Source organism: Salvia splendens, chromosome 9 (genome assembly GCF_004379255.2).
Source record: "Salvia splendens isolate huo1 chromosome 9, SspV2, whole genome shotgun sequence".
Lineage (NCBI taxonomy): Eukaryota > Viridiplantae > Streptophyta > Magnoliopsida > Lamiales > Lamiaceae > Salvia > Salvia splendens.
Genome location: NC_056040.1, coordinates 10,247,903 through 10,272,653, shown reverse-complemented (window position 1 = coordinate 10,272,653; position 24,751 = coordinate 10,247,903). Strand labels below are relative to the sequence as shown.

General features: G+C 36.2%; 3 protein-coding genes across 13 annotated transcripts; all 3 read left to right on the top strand.

Annotated features, from left to right (window-relative positions):
- The first annotated feature begins 2,059 nt into the window (after window positions 1-2,059).
- LOC121747326 (mitogen-activated protein kinase 9-like) lies at window positions 2,060-10,493 on the top strand. 9 transcript variants are annotated; one of them, XM_042141353.1, is made up of 18 exons: window positions 2,060-2,133; window positions 2,244-2,367; window positions 3,131-3,539; window positions 3,622-3,749; window positions 3,865-3,924; window positions 4,063-4,212; window positions 4,311-4,466; window positions 4,556-4,693; window positions 4,776-4,849; window positions 5,019-5,108; window positions 5,188-5,444; window positions 5,532-7,965; window positions 8,051-8,090; window positions 8,201-8,306; window positions 8,376-8,518; window positions 8,791-8,850; window positions 9,038-9,098; window positions 9,758-10,493. In XM_042141353.1, the coding sequence occupies exons 2-11, from the start codon at window positions 2,359-2,361 to the stop codon at window positions 5,441-5,443; spliced, it is 1,470 nt and encodes a 489-aa protein (XP_041997287.1). In that variant the 5' UTR covers window positions 2,060-2,133; window positions 2,244-2,358; the 3' UTR covers window position 5,444; window positions 5,532-7,965; window positions 8,051-8,090; window positions 8,201-8,306; window positions 8,376-8,518; window positions 8,791-8,850; window positions 9,038-9,098; window positions 9,758-10,493. The 9 variants fall into 9 exon arrangements, with proteins under 9 accessions (XP_041997287.1, XP_041997289.1, XP_041997290.1 ...); XM_042141355.1 differs by having other exon boundaries at window positions 8,198-8,306; XM_042141356.1 differs by having other exon boundaries at window positions 5,532-8,090; window positions 9,758-9,984; window positions 10,081-10,493.
- A 1,428-nt stretch (window positions 10,494-11,921) lies between these two features.
- LOC121747327 (homeobox-leucine zipper protein ATHB-17-like) lies at window positions 11,922-13,770 on the top strand. Of its 2 annotated transcripts, none has more exons than XM_042141359.1 (4): window positions 11,922-12,061; window positions 12,493-12,668; window positions 12,748-12,827; window positions 13,353-13,770. In XM_042141359.1, exons 1-4 carry the CDS (start codon window positions 11,992-11,994, stop codon window positions 13,573-13,575), a joined length of 549 nt encoding a protein of 182 aa, XP_041997293.1. In that variant the 5' UTR covers window positions 11,922-11,991; the 3' UTR covers window positions 13,576-13,770. The 2 variants fall into 2 exon arrangements, with proteins under 2 accessions (XP_041997293.1, XP_041997294.1); XM_042141360.1 differs by having other exon boundaries at window positions 11,928-12,061; window positions 12,532-12,668.
- Window positions 13,771-16,075: 2,305 nt separating this feature from the next.
- LOC121746468 (auxin efflux carrier component 3-like) lies at window positions 16,076-19,185 on the top strand. 2 transcript variants are annotated; one of them, XM_042140307.1, is made up of 6 exons: window positions 16,076-17,413; window positions 17,520-17,781; window positions 17,878-17,963; window positions 18,187-18,344; window positions 18,458-18,534; window positions 18,628-19,185. In XM_042140307.1, the coding sequence occupies exons 1-6, from the start codon at window positions 16,153-16,155 to the stop codon at window positions 18,692-18,694; spliced, it is 1,911 nt and encodes a 636-aa protein (XP_041996241.1). In that variant the 5' UTR covers window positions 16,076-16,152; the 3' UTR covers window positions 18,695-19,185. The 2 variants fall into 2 exon arrangements, with proteins under 2 accessions (XP_041996241.1, XP_041996242.1); XM_042140308.1 differs by having other exon boundaries at window positions 16,077-17,413; window positions 17,523-17,781.
- Window positions 19,186-24,751: the final 5,566 nt, after the last annotated feature.

Sequence of the window (24,751 nt, the reverse complement as noted above, 5' to 3'; positions counted from 1 at the left end):
CAAATGTCGGCTTTGTGGAGTTGTCGGTCACAACAAAAGAAAATGTCCCCAACGTGAGCCAGCTGCTCCGAGCAGCCCAAAACGCGCAAAAGGTATAATTGTCTTCCATGTTATGAACCCAAAAAATGCATAAACCTTACTTACTAATATTGGTTGTTAACACACTGTTTTGTAGGGAAGAAGCGGCAGCGAGGCGAAGAGGTACAAAAATGCACTTTGTGTCATCAACCCGGTCACAATAGGCTACGCTGCCAAACTGCTGTTGCCGATATGTTTGTGCTTCAGCCCTCAGCGGCCGCGGGTGACACCCATGCTACTTCATCAACTGTGAAGAAGAACTGATACTATGCTATGGTGTTTTTGTAACAACCACAATTGTATTACCCCCTCAAAACTCTAGTGTTACCACATGAAAAAGTTAGATTTTGGCTGATTTGGTGTATTTAGGTTTGGGCAGTGCCCATTGTACAGGTTTAGTGCCTACTTGTTGTAGGTTATGGTGGTTTCACTTTATAAACTTGTGGTTGCTTTTGGTGGTTCTCATTTTGGTTAATGTATGTTGAATATGGACAGCAAGGGAAATGAATTGTATGTTGCTAATTCATTTTGAGTATCTACAGAATATTTTGCTAATGTATATCCCAATCTTATGCAGAATATTTACATAAGATCCTGTTGCCAATTTGGTCCTTAACATTTTGAATAGCTTTTTTCCACTCTTCAATCATACAACTCCTCACTCGAGATTTAGTCCGAAGCCGTTTTTTAGTCCATCTAAAATGCTTAGATTTGGTAACTAACATTTTTTGCACTCTTAGAGCATACAACTCCTCACCCGAGAGGACTAATCCAGCCTATAAGCCCCTAAATGCAACTCCTCACCCGAGAGCACCAAACTATGCCATACTCACATTTTGAAAACAATGTATATGTACTTCATGGCAACTCTAAAATCATGATAAGGAGTAGATCAGTCCATGCCACTGAACTTCCAGTAACAGCCAACAAGAACATATGCATAGAGTTGCATATATTCTTACCCTTCAAACACCAAGAAACGCAATTAAACAACAATTTTGGAGTGCAATTCATACCATTATGGAGTACAACATACACCAAGAAACCAAATTTGGTTAAGATTCCAGATTTGATTCACCATTGAAAACTGAATTTCATTACTTGAACCCTAATATATAAACAAACACAACAACAAAGAAACAAAATCCATACATCACAACACTACGTAATTTCTCTAGTGCCCTATTATTCTCCTCGATTGATGACAAAATCAAACCGAAACTCTCACTTTCGGTCTCCGGCAGCGGCATTGCAGATGTCACGGCGTCGTCTTCGTCGATTGGCTCACACCACTTGAAAAAACGGCAATCTTTTCTCTCACAAACAAAGTATAACTTCCCCCTTGTTGGTTTTCCATTGGTGTTGACGATTCTCAGCGAGGCCCGATTCTGGCAATGGCAAAATTCATACCGGAATCGGAGGTCACGTCCACCGCCACTCTCACCGGTCTTGCTGTGGTTCGAACGGTCCATGGTTGGGGAATTGGGGTTACTTGATGTTCTTCCGAAAACTAGGGCTTCTCGTGTTCCTGCCTCGTCGACGAGGATAATAGAAATGAGAGAGAGAATGGAAACGAAGAAGTGAAATTAGATAGAAGAGCTTAATATTTATTCTATTAAATCAATTCTATTAAATCAATTTAACCAAATTTCCATTTATTTCAAAAAGAAAAAAAAAACAGAATTTTTTAAAAAGTTAATCTGGTCAAATCTAATTCAAATCGCGTTGACCACTGAATTCTGTCAATTTTAACGAATTCCGTCAAATTAGGACTGAAAGTGGCCCGATTTAAAATGTGCGGGACCGAATAATCCAAAAGATAATGTTTTGGACCAAAATCATAAAAACGCCAAATGTTAGGGACCATTTTGGGCTTTTACTCTATATTATATGGACGTCGAAATTCGCCGGGTTACTGGAAAAGATCAAATCTTTAACTATGACGTGTGTCTGTGTGTATCTAATATATAAATATTAATATCCCCCTTTCCTTGTATACCAGATCACCATTTCTGTAGCTGAGAAAGCATAATTTTTTCACATGGTTTATCTCTAGTAATATTATATAGCCCAGATAGATAGCTCTTTTAATAAGTTATTCAATTTGCCCTTTCAGTTGCATTTAAAAGGGTATGTGCTAAATGTCAACTTATTTGTTTATGTAGGGGTTATATATAGACGTATACAACTTGAATGGGCTTGTGAATTTAAGCTGACATTCTCTGGAGCTGTGTTGGAAGGAATTCTCTTTATCTCTCTTATATTCTCCTTTGGAGATTAATGATTCAGGTATTGATTATTTAAAGTTCATTTTTCCATCAAGTTAAGATCTGGTTATTGTGTTATGCCTAAATCTCTTGTGCTAAGGTATTTTGTTTTCCTGGTCATTTTGTCTTTTCATAATTGAATCCAATAGAATTCCCATATTTGTCAACGTAGTTGTTTGTCTTCTTTTGCTGTTGATATTCTTACTGACAATGTGATGTATTATATTGCTATTCATATTTTCTAATTGAAATAGTCTGTTCAAAATATGGTTAGGGATCATCTTAAGCATCTGACAAAACAGATTATTTTTTCTGTTTTTTTTGTGTATGTGGTTTCCCCTTTGAAATTGGTATCATTTTGAGGTTTTTAAGCACAAATAACTGGACTTGTTCTCTAATATATTGATGTATGCTGTCAATTTGTGAAATTTTTATTGTTCACTTATTCGTAGTTGATGTATAGATAATGCTGTATTGCCTGCAACTTAATACCCTTTGCTATGATTACGGCCTCTGTCACTCAAGAGCTTCCTCTATAAATTTGCTCTTCTGCTACTGTGTAAACTTTCTTCGAGGCTAGGATTACTGAATGCAACAAAAGCTTTTGAAACAAAGCCTTATAATATGGATGATTAAACTTTAAATGTCATTTCCACTTTTTTTGGGCATTGTTACAACATGGTTACAATTTCTATTCATTTGGTATTTGAAGTTCTCATTCTTTTCCCATCTGAATCTCCTATGTTTCTTATAGAAAGTGCTGATGTTTCTTTTTTGGCTGTCAGAACATGCCTTTCAAGGAATTCTTCACTGAATATGGTGAAGCAAATTTATATGAAATCCAGGAGGTTGTTGGTAAGGGAAGTTACGGTGTTGTGGCTGCTGCAGTTGATACTCACACCGGAGAAAAGGTGGCTATAAAGAAGATAAATGACATTTTTGAGCATGTCTGTGAAGCTACTCGCATTCTTAGAGAGATCAAGCTCCTCAGGTTGCTTCGGCACCAAGACATAGTTGAGATTAAGCATATCATGTTGCCTCCATGTCGGAGAGAATTCAAGGATATCTACGTTGTGTTTGAGTTGATGGAAACGGACCTCCATCATGTAATCAAGACAAATGATGATCTTACACCCGGGCATCATCAGTTCTTTTTGTATCAGTTGCTTCGAGCTTTAAAGTATATCCATTCAGGTATGCATTTCATCAACTTAGCTCCTTTAGTTCCTTGCACTTTCTGTAGTTACTAAGAACTCTTGAGTTTTCTTTTCAACAGCAAACGTGTTCCACCGGGATTTGAAGCCCAAAAACATCCTTGCTAACGCAGACTGCAAGTTGAAGATATGCGACTTTGGGCTAGCTCGTGCATCGTTTGGTGATGCCCCATCTGCTGTTTTCTGGACTGTAAGTCATTTATGCTTTGATTTCATGGAGGATATATTATCCTCTCCCTAAATTGTTGGATTAAGGTTATTTAATTATCAATTTTGTAATTTTGTCGAAATGTTGTTATCTGAAGGATTATGTGGCGACCCGGTGGTATCGTGCTCCTGAACTTTGCGGTTCCTTCTTTTCCAAAGTATGTTCCATTTCTGGAAATTACTATAATTGAGTGTCTAGACTAGTTACAGAACTACAAGAGGCTACTTCTTTGATATCGAATGAGATGTTGAAAAGTCGACGTGTTCAATTTCCTCAATGTTGTTGCCTATTGCAGTATACCCCGGCTATTGATATATGGAGCATAGGATGCATATTTGCTGAAATGGTCACTGGCAAACCATTGTTTCCCGGGAAGAATGTTGTCCACCAGTTGGAGCTCATAACCGATCTTCTTGGCACACCTTCTCTCGAAGCTATCTTGAGGGTTTGTTCCTTCATCATGACAAATTCTCTCTTCACTTTAAAATCATGATAAATTTGACAAAACTTATCATTAACAAGTTGAATTAGTTTCTCACATAGATTCGAAATGACAAGGCCCGAAGATATTTAAGTAGCATGAGAAGGAAAGCACCTATACCTCTGTCGCAAAGGTTCCCAAATGTTGATCCCCTGGCTCTCCGTTTACTTGAGCGCCTAATTGCATTTGATCCCAAAGATCGTCCGTCTGCTGAAGAAGTAAGAACTCATATAACTAAGTATCATTATCTCAGCTGTCAGCAAGGATGTGTTTGCATTGACATTGGTAAAAAACCATACTTGTACAGGCATTGGCAGATCCATATTTTTACGGGCTGGCAGATGTGGAAGATGAACCATCAACACAACATATCTCAAAATTTGAGTTTGAGTTTGAAAGAAGAAATTTAACGAAAGAAGACGTGAGGGAATTGATCTACCGAGAGGTACAGGAATTAGTAGTGAAGTGTGAATGATATTATACTTGCATTAGCTGTTACTGACGTTGTATCTTAATTAAGCGAACAGATCTTGGAGTATCATCCCCAGATGCTCCAGGAGTACCTCCGTGGTGCGGACCAGATTCACTTTATGTATCCAAGGTCGGGCCACTAAAAATAGTCTGGTTTAACACGAGATATTTTTCAAGCACTTTATGATTCATAGTTAATTACAACCATATATATCTCGCTCAACTTTCTCTCATCTGCAACGAGTCATTTCTTTTTCTTCCGTGATTGTTGCCTTAAATTAGAGTCTGTGGCTTTTCAGTGGAGCTGATCAATTTAAGCAGCAATTCTTCCGCCTTGAGGGGCAAGTAGGCAGAACACCAATGCGAAGGCGCTACGCTTCCTTGCCCAGGTAAAATCTGTGGCTGATTATGGAGCTAGCACGTCTCTTTTCGTTTGGATGGTAATACCCTGGTGTGATCTGGTGGCAGGGAACGTGTATGCGGGCTCATTGAAGAGGATCCTGATCGAAGTGATTCCAGAAGTCAAGCTGTGGTGCCAGTTCCACGTCCAGTCCTGCAGAGTCCCAGAAACTCATTGGAGATCAAAAGATCAGAAGCTCCAAAGGCCAGTGCAAAAGCTAAAGGTGATCATAAAGTATCGTGCTACAGCGCCCGTTGCTTGCTGAGAAGTGATAGCATCAGTGCTTCGAAATGCATTGGAGTGCAAGGAGAAGACTACCTGTGAGGTTAGTGTACTGTTAACTGAATCACTTAACAACCCTAGGTAAAATCAGCCTTAAATTATAGCTGCTGCTTCTTGTTTCTCCGATCAGGTGCAATCGCCTCACGTATGGTATCCTTGTCAATGATCATCCTGCAAATGGGTCATGGATCTGAAAGTTGTGCAAAATTCTTGATTTATGGATACTTAGTTGTCCAAGATTGTTGATTTGTTGCTGTAACATCAAGTGTGTATCATTTAATTGTTTCAGTATTTACATTGTAAGTTTGTAACCATTCAACAATTGGTCTACTCTAGCCGTCTGAGACAAAATTTGTTTTAACATTTACATATTTATTTATTTTGTAAAAAAATACATGATTAACATGGAACATTTTTGTACTGAATTTTTGTTTAGATACTGTTTCCAACTTGGATTTTTTTTTGAAAATAAGAGAAATCAGTTGACTGCGGTTCGATTCGCCGCTCACCTTACTAATTATTAACATTTTCTAAGAAAGCAATCCATAAAGTAAAAAGGTTTAATCATGAATGACGAAACTCGAACGTACATCCACCCATTCCAAATCAAGAATATCGAAAACACCGAAATGGAACAGATTTTGAAGTATGTAGTGGCCTTTGGAGGCGGCTTTGCGGAGAGCTCCGAAATCGGCAATCAGTAAAAAAGCAAAATTAATCACTTTTCCATTGAAAACAGAATCGGAAGCACAAAGCCGTACTATGATGCCATTGTTAATTTAAAGGCTAAATTCGCAGGGCGGCCGCAGAAAACCTGCGGGTATTTCAGAGCAACGAACTTTTATTCGTTCAAGCTCTCCCCATTTTGCGTTTTAGCCATAATCTTTGCTTAAACAAATGTTGAATACGGAAAACAGAGAGAGAATCAAACAAACGAAATAGAGAAGGCGTGTGCCAGCTGCGGAAGGAACCATAAACCCTAATTAAGCTGCAGAGTTAGAGAGGATGGGCCTTTATTTATTTATAGTGCTAAAGTAGATATGTGGGTATATTGCGTAATTGCTTAGACATCCTTCTACTCTGCTTTATTTCTATTTAGTCATGCTCTTTATATTTTTGAACAAATTTAAATTTAGCCCCAATTATTCGCAATACTCAGTAGCACTCCAGCTGCCCAAAGCGGTTACCATGGCCAATACCGCTTGTATTTAAATACAATTTCATCTCCTTCGCTAGAATTTTACATCGTGCCTCATTCTGAATGCCTTTCTTGTCCTTAGGTGTATTTGTTTATCTGATCAAGTGTTATATTCAATCATTCGCTTTACTTTTTCTTGCGATCAGTTGTCTCAGTAGATATTGACAGCTTTTATGCTGATATTTGAGTTTTAAAAAATTCGACAAGGAGTCAATTTGAAAAGAGTAGGCCTTTCATTTGTGTTTGTCTACTTCCTGCTAGGTTGAGTTCCGTTTCTGTTTAGTGTGATCTAGCTGAGCTTCTGTTTGTTTCTATATTCTACAGTTTTCCCCTCATATGAATGACTCAATGGCTGCATCATCTTGGCAGCTCCGTTTCACTCTGTTATCCTTTGGTTTATGGAAGTGACTTCATTGGATTTACAATTGTGTATCATGCTATGGGGGCTGCCTAAATTTATTCCCTGGTTTAAGTTGTGTCGTTTTTTTGAATACCAATACAGCATTTCCTGTCTATGAGTAGTTGATTGCTGGTGCCAAAACAGTTCATTTCTCATGCTTTGTAGGAGTTACGAGTACTACACTAACCAAATCCACAGTTATCATAACTAGTTTATTCTCATCGTTTTATGTACTCATAATTTGAAGATGGTATCTACTCTTTACATTTACTTGTATATTAAATTAAAATGTTGTTACCTGTATGCAAACATGACACAAATTCTCTTCTGGCCTTACTGGAAGTTTATGCATGGAGCCTCATCTAGTATCCCCTTGTACGTTATTTGTTGTCAGAGTAGGAAATTAACTGAACAGCCTTCATGAACCTCAAATAACTCTTCCTTGTATATGGCATTGAAGTATATCATAATTCCAAGAAGTAGTTTGTTCTGTATGAGATACTTTAGAGGGTTAACTACTTTGGTAGCTATTTTTTCTAGGAAATTTTAATTGGCCAAGCTCATGCTTTTATATAGGCTTTGTTAACTTATAAAATTAAACCTTGTTCGATAGGGTTTCAGCGATAAATGCTTGCGACATGCTGTGAATTTATAAGTTGAGAGAGCAGGAGTATCTTTGGCAGATGTCTGAGGAGATTAGCTTTTAAACTATTACAATTGAAGTTTTGATTTGTGATGGAATATCTTGTGAAGATCCTTCATTTCTATGCAGATTTAGCAATTTTCTTGCACCAATTAATTTTACATCATGCTTTCGGTCAAATAAGTTTCCTGAAAAGTTGTTGAAGGGTTTAGCAGTTTAGATGTGTTTGAAAAGCTAATGTCTCAAGAGCTGTACAAGATGCTTGCAAATGTTGCATAAGATGGCCTATCTGCCCTTGGAATTCTCTATATAGAGTTCTTAAGGTGGCTTGAATCCTCATAAGTTTCTTCTGTTTTCTTATCCTCATTTTTATCTCTTGTTATTCTACTCTTCTTGGATCCTTCATAGGGTGATGCCGGATGTGGTAGCATTTTTGTCATGCATGGAGGTAATTGGCTCTGAATACTAGGGGAATGTTTATGACTTCTACTTTTACTGTTTTACATAGTGAAGTGCCACATTTGATTTGAATAATTTGATCATACTACCTCCCAGCAGCATTTATGGTTCCAACAGAGCTGCTAGCAATCCTGTTAGCACCTTCTTGGCTTGCTTGAGAAAGTTGAGTATGCCATTGCAAAGCCTTCTGTATCTCTCTTGACAGGTAGTTGTAGATCATCCTCGTTTATTACTGGCATAGCCTCTCATTTCATCTTTTGCAACTGTTTGTTAGGGTCTCCAAACTGGGATATCTCCATGGTCACTGGAACTCATTTTTTAATAGCTGAAAAGGTGGAATTTTCACTTTCGCGTATGGCTGCTGTAGACGAGCCACAGTGCTTTGGTGTTGTTAAGAGAAGATCCTTCAACAGCAAGGTATCTCTTTGCTTAAAATTTTCCTTAAATGGTAATGGATACTTCTATAGAAGATGAGCTGGAAATTATGTTTTCATGCATTCTGAAATAGCTGATATTAGCCAGTGGTGCATTATTAACCTTATTAACTTGTTCTTCGCAATTGAATTGCAAATCCCCATTCTGTTTTCTGGAAAGTTTGTACTATGTTCTTAGACCAATGATCATGTCAAATACTCAGATCAGCTCATGATTTTGCTACTACTATTCTGAAAAAGTTTTTGTTTTTGCAGTTAGATCAACTTGTTCTGAATGACTCAGCAAAAAGTGATGTCAGCCACACCGATACCAAGGTCACTTGCTCTTCTATTTGAAATTATTACAAGTTTTGGTACAATATTGCACAAATGCCTTTGAAATCGCAAGCTATCTTATTTTTAAATCTGAACTTTTTCATTAGTCTTCACGAAGGAGCTGTCTTCCCATACCTTCTTGTACTGTAGTTTAAAATTTATCATTTTTTATTTTCTTAAATGACAGATCGCTCATTGAGACATGTGTTATAGGAGGAAACGAAGTTGGAGTTCATAAGGTTTACCAGGTAAACAGAAAATAATTCAATTCCCTGCACTCACTTCCAATTGTTGAAATTTTATTACTTTGGTTCCTTCCACGAAATTGTAGTAGGTGCTAATGGATGTGAAACATTCATTTTTCTGTGCGTTCATTAACAAAACAAATCATGATTACCTAAGAATATGTACTACGATTTAAAAAAAATTATTGCAACTATATTTGTAAAAAAATTGGTATACATTGTTAAAAAATAATGTAAAAATCAGTGATCATCAATTTGTAGGTTGTGGTGGTAGTGGATATCACATGGAAACTTATTTCTTTTTTGTTGGTTCATTATGTCCATATTACTGCATCAGTTTGTGTGGACTGTGGAATGTCATGAATTGATCTCATATGCGAGACAATAGAATGTCACTTATGTGAATGATCTAGTTACACAAGTTGAGGCATACATGAGTGCATAGCACAGCACCACTGCTTCCACCTCACCACCCATGTGCAAGTGATTATTTGCAACATTTGCTATTGCTGATCTTGACATATAAGTGCAACCAACATACTCGTAATTAGATAGGATTGGCAGCAGAAATTCCAATTCAAATAACCTGAACACGCCCACGCCCTAATTCCCGATAGCTGGCCTAAGTATACACGTATTTACCTGATCTTAATGTGTTGCAGGCGTCTCAGGCATATCCTAAGCGTTCCGAGGCCTTCTAAAAATATGGACCTCCTCCTCCTCCTCCTCCAGTGACTTGCTCGGTAAGAAACAGCCCGGCCACCTTCATCGTTACGAGGTTGGAGATAGCTGCATTGCATTGTTTGTTGGTGGTAGCAGAAAGTTGTAATGATTCCCAGAACTGAAAGCTGAGCTTACCATCAGACAGCCGCTTTGCTTTGTGGAGCATGTATGCTATCTGCTAGCTTAGCTTACTAGTTGTCCGAACCTATGACGTCATATTTACCTAGTGCTGACGCTTGAAACTGGTATAAATCTTGGTTAGTAACAAGGTACTGTTTGAAGGTGGTCTCTCTCATGACTCACCTCATCTGATGTGTGCATAATCAAGGGAGGGGAGAGCAGAGCAGAGCAGAAGGAGGAGCAAGGAGTTGAAGTGGGGCCCAACTGTTGTCCACTGATACTGCAGTGTTGGGTTGTTGGCTGCCGACTACAAGACCAATATGTGGGGCCCCTTCGTCTCCCTAATTTTATGGGACTTTGGCCCACTACTCTGCTTAATCATTACATATTAGGTGCGCCTAAATACCATCCTATTTTCGACTTCTTTTTTTTTTAATTTATAAATAATCAATAAATTACCATTATACATAATCGTAAAAACTAGTGCTACTTATTTTGTACTCCATGAAGTGACTGGCATCGAATTTATAATGGTATTGAAATTATTGTTGTGCATGCATTTTGCATTTTATTATTTTAAAAATGCTAGTAAACATTTTTTATGTTTAATGACTCGTAAAAGAACCTTATAAGAGAAAGTTGAGTCTTGCAACAGTAATCATCTATGTAAAGTGAAATTCATTGGTCGGGCTCAAAGTTAGATTTCCTAAAAATAAATCATGTTTTACTTAGAAATACAGTAAGTGATCGGATGTGTGCAAGAAAACCAACAATTTTCTTTTCAGTTGAGAAACAAGCAAACTAACAACCACTTTTTATGACCATATGATATGGCTACTACAAAATGGTAAATAATTGGATTATTTTTACTTGAAATTTCGATAACAATTATTTAATTCAAACTTTAGTAGGAAGTAAGGTGTTTTATGTCAGATAAGTTCAGTTCAACATGGATTCGGTTGAGGTCAAAAAACTGAGATATGATTTTTGACTGATTCCTATGTACTTTGAATTATATTATAGCTGCATTCAGAAAAATGAATGAAAAGATTCATTTGTTTGACTAAAATTAAATTGAAAAGATCATTGAAATTCATGGTCTTGTGGGAAAATATTGTTTAGAGCTACTTACATGTATCTTCAATATGAACATGAGAACCATATGTGGACTCGTAATTAATTGGCCATAGAGAAAAACGTAAAAAAAATCATTCTTGGTCAGAGGTTTATAGGTTTGAGCATCAATATTCTTCGTTTTGAAACTGTCAACATACTATTCAAATTTTGAATCAATTCTCATAAATCTATCTTTTAGTTATTATTTTATACTTATACTCCATGTAGTAATAATTTGAGGATATGCATTCCTGAAAAAAATTCCTCATTAGAGTTGCAGAATCTCAAATAAGTTAAAATAGGTTACTGGTAGTACTATGCAAAGAAATACTTACGGTATACAATAAAATCATCATGAAAGCCTAATCCTTTTATTCCTGTACATATGATCATTAGTCACCAATACATTTCTAGCTAGATCGAAAATATATGCCTAGCAAATTGGTATACACACCACAAATTAATACTATCATAATATCAACCTCAATATATGGCTAAAAAAAACATATACACACAGAGAGTTTTGCCAATCATTTCAGCAGCTGACTTATGGACCGACAAATCGGGCTCAAGCAATGGGAGTATGCTGCTTTGTCACACCCAACTTTACTATCCAAATTGAAAAAAAAAGTAGTAGTAGCAATTATTTAATTAAATAGTACATGGGCAGGCAAATAAAAGCAATCAAATTAAGAAAAACCGTTTCTGATAAAATGTTGAATCAATCATATACTCCATTAAACTAATCTAATCTATTTCTCTTTCAACAACTCCCTTATTATATTTTGACCTTTATGCATTTGTTGTCTCCATTCTCCTTTTACTTTTATGCTTTTGTCTGAATATATATCCCACAAATTCTTCTTGTCTCTCTAACACAATATAAATTCAACCATAATTGTACTCCAATATCTCCTAATCACCCTTTGAAGATTTCATGGAGATTTTGCCTCCTAATTCTTCTTGCTTGGAACTATCCATAGCCATGCCCTCTTTCCCATCTTCCGGTCAGACTACTACCATCTCTCCCTCTCTCTCTCTCTGAATGTCTCTTTTTATTCCCTTCTTGGTCTCTGTGTGTGAATTTCCCTTTCAATTTCTTGGAGTTTAAGTCTGATATGGTTCAAACGACGAAGCTTTCTTGTTGTGTAAAGTGAGCAAGTAAATCTAAAAAAAAGACTTCGATTGTTCATTTTAAACAATATATATATTCCAATCTTGTTGAAAGAATTAGGGTTTTTGGAAAAGAAAGTTTTCTTCTTCTTTTCTAGAGAGGTGACATGTTTTAGGTATATTTAATTTCTTTGCATGGTGGTAGCCAATCACGGAGGAGTGAAAAACCTTTTTTATTCTATGAATATTGTGACGCGGAAAAATCTTTTTTCCATAAATAAATGCCAAAAATAACAAGAAACATTTTATTTACTGCTATATATAGAGGCAAAAGGTAAAATAAAATTACTGGACATAAATGAAGCACCCTCAAGATCAGAAGAAGAATGCGTGGAGGAAGAAGATGAAGATAGCCCGGTTCCTAGGAAGAAACTCCGGCTCACAAAAGATCAGTCTCGTCGTCTTGAACAAAGCTTCGTACAAAATCAAACCTTAAATCCTGTACGCCTCTTAATTAATTTAATTATATACTATGAAATTAATCATGTGTTTTTTAAGGAATTGGGTTTTGACACTGCAGAAAGAGAAGGAAGCTTTGGCAATGGAATTGAGATTAAAGCCAAGGCAAGTGGAGGTGTGGTTTCAGAACCGTAGAGCAAGGTAGCCTTATATGAGTACTTCATTAATTAATAGCTAAAATTTCTTTAAATTATTTATTTTACACATTCATTTTTTGGAAAATGGAAAAGAATATTTTAGGAAATAAGTATCAATAATAAAGGGAATATTATAGACAATTAGCTCTGTATTCTAACCTGAATCGAATTATTCGGTTCTTCCTACATGAAGAAATTAGAAGCATCAAATTATCCTTTGTTTTCCCTCTAATTAATTTAGGATCACCCTTTAAAATTTGAGGACTGATGATATGTTACAAAAGTAAAAAAATGTATGTCGAGGTGGTAAATTACACTTTCACATAGTCTGCATGTGAATTAATTGAGTGTGAAATGCACGCTGAAAAGTTATTTTATTTTTAGGAAGTTTGTAGTAAAAAACGCATTTACATGTTTGGAAAAATCAATTTTATTTTTGTACTACGAAACATTAATTCATTGTTTATAAACTATGTGGTTAATCTTATGGATTAAAATCCTAATGCATTAATGAATTGATTAATTAAAGGAGCAAGATGAAGCAAACAGAAGTAGAGTGTGAGTACCTAAAGAGATGGCTAGGAGCATTGACTGAGCAAAACAGAAAGCTGCAAAAGGAGGTGGAGGAGCTCCGCTTCATCAAGGCAGCGCCGCCGCCGCAGGCCAGCCGCCTACCGCCGCGGGTCTCTGCCCTCAGCATGTGTCCTCGCTGTGAGCGTGTCACCTCCGCCTCCTCAAATATAAATAGTTAGCTTTAATTTTCTAATTAACAAATCACTAATTAGCTTATGATACTAGCAAGAAAGGCAACATATGCTCAATTAGTGTTGATAATATATTGTGTATAACCATTTTCAATTTTCATCTTAATTGTATAATCAATGTGGTACTTAACTAAAGCAAAACAATATTAGATATGTACATAAAGTCACGCAGTTTCTCTTAAATAGTTTACTATATACTTATAATATTAATTAGAATCCCATAAGCAACGATTATATAATTGATCATATCGCCAATAATTTATGATAGTACAATTGTGTTTCAGGATTTTGTTGTTATTGTGAATTTTTGATGACGAAATTTTGCTCTTAGCAAATTCAAATAATGGAAATTTTATCATAATAGTTGACACAATCATATTATAACAAAAAATCATAAAATAAAATTTTCTATGATTCAAGGTCATATAATAACAAAATTCCAAATCTTAATTGTGCCTAGATATGAAAAATTATCGTTAGTCCGAGAATAGGTCCAAGTAGAATTGGGCTTATGTTAAAAGATTTTGGGCTTATATCGTCTAAATCAGCCCAACTGTGAATTCAGAAAGTATAATTAACAATAAAACTATGAAATCAGTCAATAATTTCTCAAAATAGATTAATGACAACGGAAAGTAACACAAATCAATTGCTATCTGTTAAATTATCCTAAATCTTGATTTAATTTTTTGAATAACATAAAATCATAATTATGTATATTTGGGGAAGTGCTTTTTTTTTAATCATTGGTTTATAATTATATATGTGTTGAAGGGGAAGGCATATGGGGCCTGTATGGGTTGTGATGGAAAAGTCGAGTGGGCCGACAACGTAACTACAAATCACCATGTGCGACTTATGAAAATTTTAATGCAACTCACTTGGATTAATTGCTTCTTCATCTTTTTCTTTTTGTATTTCGAATCTTCATTGAATTTACATAAAATTGTTTATATTATAAAATATATTAATATTTTTATTATAGTACTACCATTTTGATTTTTGTATTTGGGGAATGCTTCCCCTGTGATCAGTGTATGATTAGTTCCCAAATATTTTGTGATTTGAGAACTTTGACTCAATTAATAAATATCCTACCAAAAGTTTGTGATCAGAGTCGCTAATTAATAAGTGTGCTAATAAAAGAGAGGATCTATCTGTCTTGACCATAAGTTAAGGAGATTAAGTACTTTTAGAATCAATAATATTCGACTTAGATATTTGGTGCATATATCTTATTTTCCGAGACAAGAAACTGTTTGATGTGAAACAAAATTTATTCGAGTGAGATTCTTTAAACAACCCACGTCTTCATTTGCTTAAACTCATACTGACGGAATAGAATCCAATTTCACTTCATAGATATATCAGCTATTTGCTAATCAGATAAAGACATTATTCAATCACCTAACTAGCTATCTTCACATAATCATATCCATCTTCATTATCTAGAATCTAGCACTTCAAATAATAGTTCAACGATCATTAGTAAGCAATATACAATTAGCATATATCCGGAAAATTATAATCAAAATAATTCATTGAAATTGCGTTAGTATAGAAACTTGTTTGATGCTGATAGCCATTTCGTACACTGCATAATCCCTTGATTTCACTAACCTTTATTTATACTATCTTTACTTCTTCTAAAAAAATAATTTACACTAATACAGAAAATCTGATACAAGAAGCAAAAAAAGGGAAATGAGGAAAGCTTTATAAATTTCAGTAACCTAAAATATATAGAAGCAAAATGCGAGATCGGATAAGAAAAAAGTTAATTAATTGCTCAATAACATCAACTTTCTACAAATTTTAATACAATATGTAGCTTCAATTTTAATTGAACTATTCTGCGATATAAACTTTCAGAAATCATTTAATCATACTCAGCAGCAATAACTATGTCAAGTTTGCAGCAGTTTCTCAATCCTTTTATAACAACATTTTTTTGATTGACACATGAGCTTGGTCACTTGCTCATCTTAATACGAAGATTTTGACATATTCTCAACATTTTGGTTGGAGTTGTGAATCTTCATTTTAAAATGGTACACAAAACTCAGTCACAATCACACAAATCTTGTTATAAAACTGCAAAATTAATATTTTTGTTGGAGCTGTGAATCTTCATTTCAAAATTGTACACAAAGCCCAATCATAATCGCACTAATCTTGTTATAATATAATTGAACATTAGACAGAAGATTTTGACGCATTACTCAACATATTTGTTACCTTCATTTTAAATGGTACACAAATCTCAGTCACAATCACATTAGCCTCAAACTTAACACTATCAGTATCACTGGCCATAATTATACAAATTTTCATCATTAAGATCAAAGTTACAATCTGAATTATACTACAAATTACACTTAACTTAAGCAAAAGTGGTCCCATCCAATTTCAATTCTTTATAGCCAAATCAATGTTGAATAAAAAAAAATGCTATTCCAATTCCCCCTATAAATACCCACCATATCTACTCAACCACAGTCCTATACCTCTCCCCCAATCTCTCTCTCCTCTCTCAGTAACAGTGTATAACCGTTTCTAAAAAAAATGATAACCTGGCACGACCTCTACGTGGTCCTAACCGCCATGGTTCCACTCTACGTAGCCATGATCCTTGCCTACGGCTCGGTGAAATGGTGGAAGATCTTCACCCCGGACCAATGCTCCGGCATCAACCGTTTCGTGGCCGTGTTTGCCGTTCCCCTCCTCTCCTTCCACTTCATCTCCCTCAACGACATCTACGCGATGAACTTCCGGTTCATCGCGGCCGACTCCCTCCAGAAAGTGATCATGCTGATCGCCCTGGCCGCGTGGGCCAACCTCACCAAAAACGGCACCCTGGAGTGGTCCATCACCATCTTCTCCCTCTCCACCCTCCCAAACACCCTCGTCATGGGCATCCCCCTCCTCATCGCCATGTACGGCAACTACTCCGGCATGCTCATGGTCCAGCTCATCGTCCTCCAATGCATCGTCTGGTATACCCTCCTTCTCTTCCTCTTCGAGTTCCGCGCCGCCAAGATGCTCATCTCCGAGCAGTTCCCCGAGACCGCCGCCTCCATCGTCTCCTTCAAGGTCGAATCCGACGTCATCTCCTTGGACGGCCAGGATTTTTTGGAGACCGACGCCGAGATCGGCAACGACGGCAAGCTCCATGTCACCGTCAGAAAATCCAACGCCTCGCGCCGGTCTTTCTCCGGGATCACTCCGCGGCCTTCCAATCTCACCGGCGCAGAGATTTACAGCCTCAGCTCGTCCAGGAATCCGACGCCGAGAGGCTCCAATTTTAACCACTCCGATTTCTACTCGATGATGGGGATGGGGAGGTTGTCGAATTTCGGAAACTCCGATACCGGTAGAATGTCGAATTTCAACATTGCTGATTTGTATTCCGTTCAGTCGTCGAGGGGGCCCACGCCTCGCCCGTCGAATTTCGAAGAGAACGCGGCTCCCGGAGGCCTCATCAATTCTCCGAGATTCGGCTACTTCCCGCCGCAGCCGGCGCCCACCTCTTACCCGGCTCCCAATCCCGAAATCGCTTCCGCTCTGCCAAAAAGCAGCGCCAAGGCACTGACGCATCCTCAAATTCAAACACAAACTCAAACTCAATCGCAACAAACTAAGGCCAACCACGACGCAAAAGAGCTCCACATGTTTGTGTGGAGCTCAAGCGCATCACCGGTGTCTGACGCCGCTGGGCTACACGTGTTCGGCGGCCCAGACTCCGAACAATCCGGGCGGTCCGATCCTGGCGCCAAGGAAATCCGCCTCATGGTTACTGATAATCCCCAAAATGGGGACACCAAAGGTGAGAAACTTTTTTTTTTACAATATATATTTTAATTGCAACGAAAATTTAAAGATTGCGTCACAATATTCATTAGTACTTACTTATAATTTTATTTTTGGCAAAGAAGGAGCTCCGCAAAGTGGCGAGGCAGGGCGGGAGAACTTCACCTTCGGCGGCGACGAGGAGAAAGAAAAGGAAGGCGCTGCAGTGCCGGCGGAGATGGAGGTGAATGCCGGTAGCGTGCTCGGCGGCGGCGGCGTAAAACACATGCCTCCGGCAAGTGTCATGATGCGCCTTATCTTGATTATGGTTTGGCGTAAGCTTATCCGAAACCCCAACACCTACTCCAGCCTCATTGGCCTAATTTGGTCGTTAGTCTCTTTTAGGTAATTAAGCACGACATCCTCTGTTCTAATATTCTAATCATGTGTCCCATTTTTATCTGGGTTACGTTAATTGATTATTTCCATGCTTGATCTCAGGTGGAATGTGAAAATGCCTGCAATTGTAGATGGGTCGATCAAAATTCTCTCAGATGCCGGTCTTGGAATGGCTATGTTTAGTTTGGGTGAGTTTGCTTGCTCGTCACATCCACATTCAATTATTCATGGACAAATTTGGTCCATCCATTCATTCTCCAATATCAAATGTTGTCTACACACATTTGAAATTTAGCATCCCATACAATAAATGAGGTGACAGCTACACAAATTAATTAATAAATTAAATTTGAGTTAGGAATTTCATTAATATTAAAGCGTTTAATTGTCTAATTTATGTCTACTAAATAGGTCTGTTTATGGCCCTTCAACCGAAGATAATCGCATGTGGCAACTCCGTTGCTACCTTCGCGATGGCAGTGAGGTTTCTCACCGGCCCGGCAGTGATGGCCGCCGCCTCCATCGCCGTCGGCCTACGTGGCACCCTTCTACACATCGCAATTGTGCAGGTACACGCACGAGAATCTTGCGATCATCAATTAAACGCCTTTAATTGGATATATAAATAGCGGTTGCGAGTAGCTGAATAATAAATTTAAAATATATTCTAATTTTGTGACAGGCTGCGCTTCCACAAGGCATTGTTCCATTTGTTTTCGCTAAAGAATACAACGTCCATCCGCAAATTCTCAGCACTGCGTAAGCAAAGATCTAATGATTTTTATTTAATTACGTAACATATATAAAAACATAATTAACGATTTATACTATATCTTGTGATGCTAATTTCAGGGTTATTTTCGGAATGTTGATCGCGTTACCGATTACACTCGTCTATTATATTATTCTTGGCCTATGAAGTAATTCAAAGTGAGAATAGGTCGAGGGTAATGATATCACTCATATGGATAGCAACGATTTTCAAGGTTGGAGCTTTGAGTGATTAGAAGAAGAGAGAGAGAATCTGTGCTTCTTCAATTCCCAGAAACTTGGAGAAAGTTGTAGGTATTTGATTTTAGATAATATGAGTCCCTGATGATGAGGATCGTGGCTCCAGTTTCAGACAACAAAAAGTCCATGGATGATGAAAAATAAAGTGGGCTAATACTTGTGGATGGGGGACATTGCTGAGGCAATCAAGGAGCCAAAATTTAGGATTAAATTAATTAGTAGTATTAATCTTTTCATCATCTAATATACTAGTATATTTTATATTCCTCTTTGCTCCACGCTTTCTGCTCTTTGTGTTTATTATTGAATTTTGTGATGACTGTATTCGTTTTTGTTGCTTTCTTGAGAATTAATGTAAATTTCTTCTAGATCCATTATCAAACATTTGAATTTTTATCATATGCACATAAAATGCACTCGGTGCGTCATGCATACTTCTTTTTCCTTTGAATAAATGTTCTATTTTTGTATGTTTTAAAAATTTGTGCTTCAATACTATATGTAGTAGTATAAAGATTCTATCACTACGATTGTTACACTAAGCACATTGCAGTCAATTTAGCAAGTTCTCCAAAGTGGAATACATATCTCTCAGATTCATAATTAAGAAACTACTACGAGTCTACTAGTAATATTTGTATAAGTAGAATATTTAATTGGAGGAGTTTATGGAATATATACTACAAGTATAGAAATTTGAAAATTTTGACATTAAATAAGAATGATATTAGATAAATCTTGAGTTGTTGAATGATTTCACATACAATATAGGTAATGATGGATCTTGGCATACAGAGTATTAAAAAATCTAACTTAATTTTGTAAATTTAAAATGAAACATAATGCATTTCAATAAATTTGAAAGCATGGATTTAGAATATTTCTTATATATTAATAAAAATCTAATATATATGCTAATTGTAGATTGGAAGGTTAATTTTATTGCATTTTATTTTTATGTAGTAATTCATTTTATCAAAATTATCATTGAAGCATCGAATCGATTGTTAAACAAGTTGAAAAGGTAGACAATGGTTAGACAAATATTCCTATCATGTGGTAAATCTCTTCACTCTCAAAGTATATTTTTTTTTCGGACGACTGCGAGCACTTCTTCAGAAATGAAGAAAGGGGATATGTTATGTCAATGTATTTTTAACTAGGGCCCATTTGAGAGATCACTATACATTGAAATTTTTGAAGAGAAAAGTGGGTTAGGATTCTTTGATAAGGGATAATAAGAGAAGGTAGGAAGATAAGTGAGTCAAAAGGGGGTATGCTTTGAGCTTTTTAGAAAGAGAGGGAAAAAAATGATGAGCCCACAAATCACAATCCTACCCTATATAAATACCATCCACTCTTGCTAGGGCGGTTGTGGTTCCACATTTCAAACCCTTCTTTTATGTCTTGAAAAATACTTGCACGTGATTCCCCACATGAATTCATTGAACATGGCACAACCCATTACCCATCCTCTCTAATATTGATTCTTCAATCCTTGTAAGGTTAGTGCCTACTTATTACCTGGTCCATACATATATATATATATATATCATCACAAATATAGATTCCATGGACCTTAATTTTGGGAAACTATTACTATTAAGAAGGCTTAAAACATAAACTTCCACAAGAATATAAAATTACAAGGTAAATTTTTTTGGAACACATGAGCTCTCCTCAACTCGGCCCCTAGACATGACACGTGTTGCGTTCGATATGTAGGCACGTATGAACATTGCATGTGGTGCATGTATATTTCAAAAAATTTTGAAGACTATAAAGACATAGGAAGGGCATCATGTGGCCAAACTTTTTTTCCTTGTGTGTTATATAGTGTGTGAGAAAATTGACAAGCATCACTTTAGAAGTTGGAGATAGGAATATTTACTCTAATAAGAAGGGAACAATTTTATCCGTCCTAACACACCTTATGAATACCCTCAAGTATTTTATTACAACTATTGCTTTTATATTGTCTTTAGCCGAAGTGGTAAAATGATTCAAGTGGGGGAAGATATCATCACTATCTTGATAGTTGTTATTGCACCCGGCCATTAGTCCATTACAGGTTAAATATTAGTATATTTATTTTTATATAAGCATAATCAATTTCTAAAGGTTGTAATTGTTTCGTTTCGTTTCTTTAATTCCGTGGATGATATTGATAGAGGGCGAGATGTATAGTATATAGTAGTAGTACTACAATAAATATAAGTGCATGTATTAAGTTGTAGTAGACGTAACATCTTTTAAATGTAAATTGGAATCATCCTAAGATCACAAGTTGACTACCAATCTTATCATGTCTAGCAGTTGCATGTATTAATCAATCTACTCATCAAGAGAAAAATCTTTGCAACTTTTTAAGTAAGGGCCCAAAAAAAATGGGAAGAAAGGGAAGGAAAATAGAATGATCCGACCAATTAAAAAAAAAGAAGTTAACATGGAAAATAGTGAGAAATGTGGGGAAAATAAAAATGGAAATCCCTAATTCCCAAAACGAGCTGAACTAGGGCAATGCGATGTCGTATTGAAGGGGAACAGGTGCACCCATCTCTAAGCTTGTGATGAGTAAATAAAAATTGGCAAAGGCGCGAATGCGAGGATGGGTCATGGGGAAACCAAATTGTCGCTTTTGACCACACGAGGTCCAATAATTGCAGGGGTTGAGGCCAAATAGAGGGAGGGGTATTTGAGGAAGATCGATTGCGAGGAAACCAACATACTCCGGAAGAGAGCGATTGGTCGTTGGGGCTGCCTCACGTGGGCTGTTTTCCAAACTCACGCGCCATTTCTCGATTGTTGTGCACGCTCTACTATGAACCGCCCGCCTTCGATAGAGCCTATGAAGGTGTGATTTTGCACGCAATGAATATCAAAGTGATTTGTCGTCTTTCAATCTTATAAATACTTATAAATTCTTTTTTTTCATTAAAATATTTCATTATTATGCCAAAAATGGTAAAAAGTGAAATGAGACAAATTATGTTAGATAGACCGAAATGAAAAAATGGGACAAATTATTTGGGACGGAGGGAGTATCTCATATGTTATTTAAAACAAAAATGGACATTTAGTATTTTTTTTCTTATGTTATCAAAATATAGAATATTTTTATAATAGTATTTTTATAATTATTGTTTATTATAATCTCTTTGTTTATTCAAAACAAATTGTTTATTTTTCTGCATATGCAATTTTATGCATTGTTATCCAATGTGTTAGATAGAGAAGAAAGTATAGAAAAATAGTTTAGAAATGGTTCGTACGTTAAGGTAAGTGACCGATCACTAATCAATCAAAATCACTTTCTCTCGCAATAATTTGGACCAAAAAGATAAATGCTATGGATATGCATATCCATCTAGATTCGTTTTTCCTTTTCAGTCACATTCGCATTCATCACGCTATTTAATTATATGCATATAAATTTACCACATTCAAGAAAAAAATCACTCTAATTATCACCTCACAAAGATTGACAAAGTTTTGCAAGAAATTGTGAAGTTAATAATGGTTACAATGCGCATGGACACAACATGGTATAGTTGGTCTTGACATGGACATATTCATACGATGTTCCTGTGAGTTTTTAGGGTCTTTCTTGGTTTGTTAGGAACTATATATATTAAAATTTCTTTGGATTTATGAATTATTGAATGGATAGTATTCCAAGCTGGTGTAGGGACTGTGTTTGAAGGCAAACTTTGTCACAAAGTCTATGGATTCTCTATATATAAAGGGGAAAAAAAGAAAAAAATGGACCCTCACAAAATTTACAAAGCTAGCCGAAACTAACCACTTTCCTTGGTTACATGTCTCACAGTCACACTTAATTTCTACTTTCTTCTTATTGTTTCCATCAATTATTTTGACATGATATATCAAAGTCTTGCATGGGATCCCATTTTCCTACTCATAATTTAATTCTACTCGATAAAAAAAATACTATTATTACAATGAATTTTTCAAAGACAGCATTAGTATTTCATGCAAGTAGTAGTTTAATTTGACCAAGAAAATTCAATAAATTAAACACCTTTTTAATTTCCACTCTAGATGAAATGAAATTGTATTAATCTGAGCTTAGACAAACAAGTTAAGTCATGGTGAATGAAATAAAACCTGTTCGGCCAACCCGACCAACAAACCACGACCAAAATAGAATGATAAAGGCATGGGACTCGACTCGAGTCGGCTCATTCACATCAAGCACGAGCTGGAACAAGTGCATGCAAACAAGAAGATGTAAAAGCTCCACAGAGACAAAACACACACAGCCACACATTCACATCTGTATATATAGATGTATATGTAAAGAGGTCATGGTCAGTGTAGGGTGAACAACGGACATGGTCTGGTTAGAGGGGGCCAGCAATGGGTTGGGACCATTTTATACAGAAAAAAATGAGTTGCTTTTGCAAATCCATCTTATGACAATACAACTTTCATTCACATTTTGGTATATGCATCTTTCACTGTTTCCATGGGTCCTCTTGCACTTTGTTCCTTTTTCTATCTCATTTTTTCTTTTCATTTTCCCTTTTAGCTATTTTTGGTTTCTACCTAAAGGGGAGCCTATGTTTTTATGGGCTTCCATTATAGCTCATCTAATCTTTCTTCAATGATGACAAATTAATTCATTCTCTCATTCTTTTATGTTAACAGTATGTCCATGTTACTTAACTCTAATGGTTAGTACATAAAATTGTACATGCTTCATCTTCTATTCCCAAAAGAAGAAACTTGTTCAAATTGTATATAATCTGTTACACTCTCAATGTCCCACATTGGATGAGATAATTGGTTTTGGGTTTATGGACCAAATAGGCCCGTATTTTGGGATGAGTTCTCCTATTTAGTAGTACTGTATGTAACAAGATCCAACGGTACACGTGTGTGAGAGAAGATAAAACGGGTTTAAGTGAATGCGGGGAATATGAGCTTGAGATTGACTAGGCAGATGGTCCAGCACACATAAACATGTGGCTAGAAATGGAGTGATCATTTAAGTTCAAAACTGGGTGTAGGTCCAGTTTGAGGAATTTGGATTTCTTCATTTTTTTTCTGCACTTCTTATCCATTATTTCTGACAAGATTGGGTGGGAGTGGTTACATTATATTACCTGTGCTCATGTGATTTTGGCTTCTTACATTTCATCTCCAATTAATTAACACAGTGAATTATACTCACAATAAATGTATGTGGACCTGCAAATTTATTCTTGTCCAATCCATTCAGAGTTAGTCCTATATAGGGGTATGTCACTAGCTACAATTTCCCAAAACATATCTAGATATACTAGTCTTTAGTTTGTGGTAAATTATGTTTGAGTACGTTTTTGATACAATAGAACATATAGGATTTCATCCTAAAATCAATTGGCTATATATGAATGGACTTATGACACTTATATATATGAAACTTAAATAGTTATTTCAATTCTATTTTTATACATAGGTGTGATATTGTTATATTTCTATAGATTTTCCTTGATCAGGTAAAAATGTCTAATTGTATCCGTGTTTATTTTTCCAAATTTTGATGTTTGTTGCTATATTATTTTATTATTTTTGGGAGGAAAAATGAATATTGTTTTGAGTGTTCTTTCCCCAATAATAGGAATGGCGAATTACAATTTAATGGGCTTGGGCTATTAAAAGGCCTAAAATAAAATGGGTTCATCCAAACGCAATATGTTTTTGTGGACTAGAATAGGTTTCCCAATAATTGGGCTTTATCACGATTTACTTTGGATGCAAACATCATACACTACGAGCCCTAATTAATTTAATAACGTTAGTATATGAACCCAATATTGCGTCATAAACAACACTATTTGGGAAGTAAATACTACTTTCAGACATTTTTTTTACCGAAATATAATTATACTGAGTAAAAAACATTAAAAATTGGTAGGAAAAATATAATCCAACAGTGGAGAGGAGTGTTATATTGCTA

What these genes read in the sequence shown, in the direction of transcription:
- LOC121747326 (XM_042141353.1), top strand. An exon ending in GCGGTTCCTTCTTTTCCAAA is followed by an intron (nt 3,925 to 4,062) that starts GTATGTTCCATT and finishes TGCCTATTGCAG; the next exon opens with TATACCCCGGCTATTGATAT. An exon ending in ATTCACTTTATGTATCCAAG is followed by an intron (nt 4,850 to 5,018) that starts GTCGGGCCACTA and finishes GTGGCTTTTCAG; the next exon opens with TGGAGCTGATCAATTTAAGC.
- LOC121747327 (XM_042141359.1), top strand. Translation starts at nt 11,992, where the DNA reads ATGGAGATTTTGCCTCCTAATTCTTCTTGCTTGGAACTATCCATAGCC. An exon ending in GCCCTCTTTCCCATCTTCCG is followed by an intron (nt 12,062 to 12,492) that starts GTCAGACTACTA and finishes TGCTATATATAG; the next exon opens with AGGCAAAAGGTAAAATAAAA. An exon ending in AAAATCAAACCTTAAATCCT is followed by an intron (nt 12,669 to 12,747) that starts GTACGCCTCTTA and finishes TTGACACTGCAG; the next exon opens with AAAGAGAAGGAAGCTTTGGC.
- LOC121746468 (XM_042140307.1), top strand. Translation starts at nt 16,153, where the DNA reads ATGATAACCTGGCACGACCTCTACGTGGTCCTAACCGCCATGGTTCCA. An exon ending in CCAAAATGGGGACACCAAAG is followed by an intron (nt 17,414 to 17,519) that starts GTGAGAAACTTT and finishes TTTTTGGCAAAG; the next exon opens with AAGGAGCTCCGCAAAGTGGC. An exon ending in TACACATCGCAATTGTGCAG is followed by an intron (nt 18,345 to 18,457) that starts GTACACGCACGA and finishes ATTTTGTGACAG; the next exon opens with GCTGCGCTTCCACAAGGCAT.